Source organism: Vicia villosa, linkage group LG5 (assembly GCF_029867415.1).
Source record: "Vicia villosa cultivar HV-30 ecotype Madison, WI linkage group LG5, Vvil1.0, whole genome shotgun sequence".
Taxonomy (NCBI): Eukaryota; Viridiplantae; Streptophyta; class Magnoliopsida; order Fabales; family Fabaceae; genus Vicia; species Vicia villosa.
Genome location: NC_081184.1, coordinates 2,732,713 through 2,737,728, shown reverse-complemented (window position 1 = coordinate 2,737,728; position 5,016 = coordinate 2,732,713). Strand labels below are relative to the sequence as shown.

The 5,016-nt window shown below is 33.7% G+C and overlaps 1 protein-coding gene across 5 annotated transcripts; it reads left to right on the top strand.

Annotated features, from left to right (window-relative positions):
* Window positions 1-1,163: 1,163 nt before the first annotated feature.
* On the top strand, window positions 1,164-4,413 carry LOC131601145 (uncharacterized). Of its 5 annotated transcripts, XR_009283587.1 has the most exons (6): window positions 1,165-1,442; window positions 1,829-2,209; window positions 2,292-2,440; window positions 2,568-2,810; window positions 3,940-4,024; window positions 4,140-4,413. XR_009283587.1 is itself a non-coding variant. In XM_058872903.1 (5 exons), the coding sequence occupies exons 2-4, from the start codon at window positions 1,919-1,921 to the stop codon at window positions 3,941-3,943; spliced, it is 444 nt and encodes a 147-aa protein (XP_058728886.1). In that variant the 5' UTR covers window positions 1,170-1,442; window positions 1,829-1,918; the 3' UTR covers window positions 3,944-4,024; window positions 4,140-4,413. The 5 variants fall into 5 exon arrangements, 3 of the variants coding, with proteins under 3 accessions (XP_058728884.1, XP_058728886.1, XP_058728885.1); XR_009283586.1 differs by having other exon boundaries at window positions 1,164-1,442; window positions 2,292-2,810; XM_058872903.1 differs by lacking the exon at window positions 2,568-2,810 and having other exon boundaries at window positions 1,170-1,442.
* Window positions 4,414-5,016: the final 603 nt, after the last annotated feature.

Here is a 5,016-nt window from a genome sequence, read left to right as displayed (position 1 = left end):
CAGCTCCAGCAATTTTATATTTTATTTAGAAACAAAAACGTGCCTTGATTTTTAATAGATTTTACGTCGGATATGTTATCTCGGTTTTGTTTAAAACTGAGATAAAACTCTCGATTTTTTTTATTTAAATACCAATTTTTTGCAAGTTTAACGAACTTCGTGACTTTTATGTAGTATTTCACACAAAAATCTTCAAAAAGACTAAATTTTGCAAGTTTAACGAACTTCGTGACTTTTATGTAGTATATAGCACACGAAAATCTTCCAAAATATCAATGTATTCAAGTTTAACGAAATTTGAAATTTTTATGTAGTATAACACACGCAAATCTTCAAAAAGTCCAAATTTTACAAGTTTAACGAACTTCGTGACTTTTATGTAGTATAACACACGAAAATCTCCCAAAATACCAATGTATGCAAGTTTAATAAACTTCGTGTATTTTGTGTAGTATAGCACATGAAAATCTTCCAAAGTATCAAAGTTTGCAAGTTTAACGAACTTCGTGAATTTTATGTAGTATAGCACACGGAAATCTTCAAAAATACCAAACTTTGCAAGAAAGGGTGCGTCCCAGAAAAACTTCATATCTAACCTTTCAAGATTTTACTTCACATTCTTTTTCTAACTAATGATGTACTATTTACTATATAGAAGCTTAATTAAAGCAATCCGCAGATGTAATACGTATAAAATTCTAACTCATGATGTACTACTTACTATTTATTTCATAGAAGCTTAGTTAAAGCAATCCGCAGATGTAATACGTATAAAATTCACAAAGTTACATGGAAATGGTGATGAACTTTTGGCCGGTCCCTCTTGCCACTACTAAAAATATGACATTTGCTTAAAGAATTTTACATCAGGTATCAAAATATAAGATGTGAAAAATATTTGTCAAAACATTTTACATCAGGTATTTATTTCCAATGATTTAAAAAAATGAAAAATGTATAACACAGTGGCAGTATTGTAAATAAAATGAATAAAAAAAAGGCGGTGGCAGAATTGTAAATAAATGAAAATCTTGTTATAAGGGATTTTACATCGGGCCTAGTTAATACCCGATGTGATAAATGTTACGCTTAGTGGGCCTTCACATCGGTCCAAATAAAACCCGATGGGAAATGTTACGATAGTGGGCCTTTACATCAGGCCATTAAAAAACCGATGGTAAATGTTTTGCCCAATTTTTCTCTAAAACCCTATCCATTCTATGCTACGCCCAATCTCACAAAAATCTTTTCTCCCTTCTTCTTCTTCGGCCGTCACAACCCACTCGCCTTCCTCCTCCTTCGACCTCTGTTCCCCGACCTCCGTTCTCCTCCTTTGTTCGTCGACTTCCTCCATCTTCCTTTGTTCTCCGACCCCACTCCTAGCCGTCACCACCCACTCGCTCCGAATTCAAATCTGACGACCACCCATCCTTCTTCTACAGGTTCTTCACTCTTGACTCCTTCTTCTCTTCTTACTAACCGTAGCAACATTCTGATATTTGTCTGAAAATAGTGTAAGAATTTTATATGCTTTGTTTGGCTTTTGTGTTTCAATGTGTTTGGATTTTGCTATTATATACAGGTGATTTGTAGTAAATGTTTGTGTGTTCTTTGTATTGTGGTAAGAATTATTGAAGACAAATAAAATCAAACACCGTAACTGTAACATAACCATTTTCTTTCAATTTGTGTAATTCAGATCTTATAGTAGTTGTTACATGGAACCTCTATCATAGAAATTGGTGGGGATTGTAAATACTAATAAACTTTTTTTTATAGTTTTGCGAAGCTTTTTATCCTTATTGAGATTAGTTGTTTGTTTCTGTAGGCTAGATGTAATGAAATTCTATGTAGGGGAGTTGGACTATTTTCTGGTATTACTGTGTTACTCTACCATATCTCTGTTGTGAAGACTAAGATGCAGTTTTCTACAAAGGATGCTGCAGAGAGAACGGCATCTTCTGTTGTCAAAGGATTGCTTAAGAAAGACGGTATCCATGGTTTGTATAAAGGGTTTGCGACGGTCCTTACTGGAACAATACCTGCCAGAATCGTATTTCTCACTTTCTTAGAGACCATTAAGGAAGCTTCCTTCAAGATGGTTAAACCGTTTGAACTATCTGAAACTATTAAGGCTGCCATAGCGAATGGCATTGTAGGCATGGCATCGTCGCTTGTGTCACAAGCTGTGTATACTCCAATTGATGTGGTACTATTCTCTTCTCTCATCTTCTTCCTTATCAAAATGTTATAGCATTCACTGATTCTTAATTGCTGCTTATTACCTTCAGATTCGCCAAAAGTTGATGGTGAAAGGATGCTCAGGCCATGCCCAGTATAGTAGTGGTTTGGATGTTGCTTGGAAGTTGATAAGGTCTGAGGGCTTCAGGGGACTATACAGAGGGTTTACCTTGTTAATACAAAACCTGTTGGCCATCAGGTATTAAGATGTTTCCCTTATTAACTGCATTATATTCATCTTTATAAAACTGCATTATATTCATCTGTATAAAACCTGGCGTGTCTCCATGCTCGAATTTTTCCAACCCTCTTTTGTCTCATTGCAGGATCTAGTTGGTCTGTTTATGTCTATATTACTCCTTGTAGATTTCATCTTAGTTTTGCTTACATTACTTCAGATATACTTGTTGCCGCTAATGAGTTTCTTCTTAGTTTTATTTGTCCTCCCTCTTGGTGTGTTATTTCCATTTCCATATGGAATCAGTGCTTTGTTTAGTCCAGGGCCTAGGCGACCAGCTGGCCTTGCTCGGCTATATGTTGTGTGGAATCTGACCTCCGTAGTCAATGTTGTAAGTTGTTCTAAACATGAACTTGCTTCTAACTAGAGAGAAAGAAAAAGAAACAGTGATCATTTTTTAATTGAGTTTTATACCTATAAAGAGTCAAAACAAGCATTTATATAATACTATATAATATATGAGCACACACACGTACCAACTTATATCGATTTTGACTGGATATAGATTTTATCAATTAATCCAAACACGTCTTTATTTGTTTTGGAGGCTATAGTGAAAAACAAAGTGCTTAATAAGGATTAGGTTGGAAGTGATGATAAACTTGGTGAAGTGTTCATGTTGAGTTTGTCTTTGTCAAAGCAAATTGCAATTAAAATAGGTGAAAGAATCGTTTGAAATTCAATTAGTTAAGTAACTGAAATATATAAATATTTAGCAAACAGAATAGATTGGAAGTCAAAACACGTCTCTAAGAAGAGAGGGTAAGTTCATGCAGGTGATTAAGAATACTGTTTTGTTAAATTTATACCAAACAGAATATAGTATAGTATTTGACCTAGTGTCTATACTATATTTAAGGTGTGACTCACTTGACTAGTATAAGAGAAAGAAGGGAGGTTATGTAATATGTATTAAATCTAAAACACATGCTGAGATAGGCATGATCTCAACTCAGATTGTTCATCTTCTCTCATACAGATTTTGAGATATGTATATACATTAATACATTCTTACCACAAATTTTAATATGAATCATAACCTAACTAGTTTAAAAATATTTTAAGTTTCAATAATAAAATTCTCACCGTATTTAGATTTGACCTAAATCAATATTATAAATTTGTAAATAGAGATTTGTTTTGATTTATAAATATATGTTGCTATTATCTCTCATATTTTAGGTATTTAAAGGTCTAGAGTTTGAATTCACTGACACGGCCACCATACATTACAAGACACAACACTATGTCAATACTGATAATAATTTGATTTTAAAAATAATAGTTGAATATAACCATGTGTCACTGTGGTGTTGGTGTCGGACACCACACATGCCTTTTATGTGAAGTATCATATTTTTCATTATATTATTTTCTATTTAAAGTGATATCAAATAAGCTCGTTCACTATCTCAGGCATTTGTTTTAACCTTAACTGTGAAATGGGTCTCTTGTAACAGGTAGTTGTCTTCATTTGTGGTTTTATTCATTATATAGTTCATTCACATGACAAGCATTTCAACATTCAATCCTGGAATTTAGTATGTAAGTAGCAAATAATTGTTTTTTATCAGATAATTAAAATTGATAGTACCTATTTGCTGTGACTATTTGACAACTTTTTCTAAACCTTTGTGCTATGTGGTAATGACCAATACAGGAAAGAAAGTGAATGGTGGATGCTTCCTTCTGATCTATTCCTGTGCAAAATAATTCAAGCTCGTCTTATTGATTGTCATATGGCTAACTAGGAAATACAAGATCTTTCATTGTATAACAGTGACACTAATGTCTTTTGGGATTCTTGAGCCAGTTTTTTATGTCTTTTGTAATAGTGGCGGATATCTCAGCATAAATTGCTCAAACTTCTTGGTCTTTCGTTTGTCTTATCAGATATTTAAAATTATGATTATACATGCAAATATTCAACTCAATATCATTTTTTATAAGTTATGAGCTTTATCTATCAGATAGGTGAATGTGGTCTGTGTGATATTGGCAAAATATAAAAAATTAGGTATAACAAAATTAAAGAAAAAAAAGGTGAAACTGATCTATCCATAAAAAAATTACAGGACATATTACATTGGGCGAAATACGAAACCGATGTAAAAACCCACATTTTACATCGGGCTATCATGGAAACCGATGTAAAAACATACATTTTACATCGGACTATTACGAACTCGAAGTTAAATATCGCACATATATTTTAAAAAAAATATTGGATTTTGTTTCACATCAGATGTAATTTTAACCGATGTGATATCATGATTTTTCACATCGACTTGTTGCCCGATGTAAAATGTCCTGGATTTATTACATCGCCTGGATTTACATCGGATCCAGACCCGATGTAAAATGTATTTTTCGCCCGATGTAAAAAGTGTTTTCTGCACTAGTGTGCTCTCCTACTCTCAACGTCAGCATGGCCGAGGATATCCTATGTGTCGTGTGCAAATAGTATATCCCCGGCCACGCTGACATTGAGAGTGGGGGGCGAGAGGGACCAGCCAAAAGTTCATCACCATTTCCAT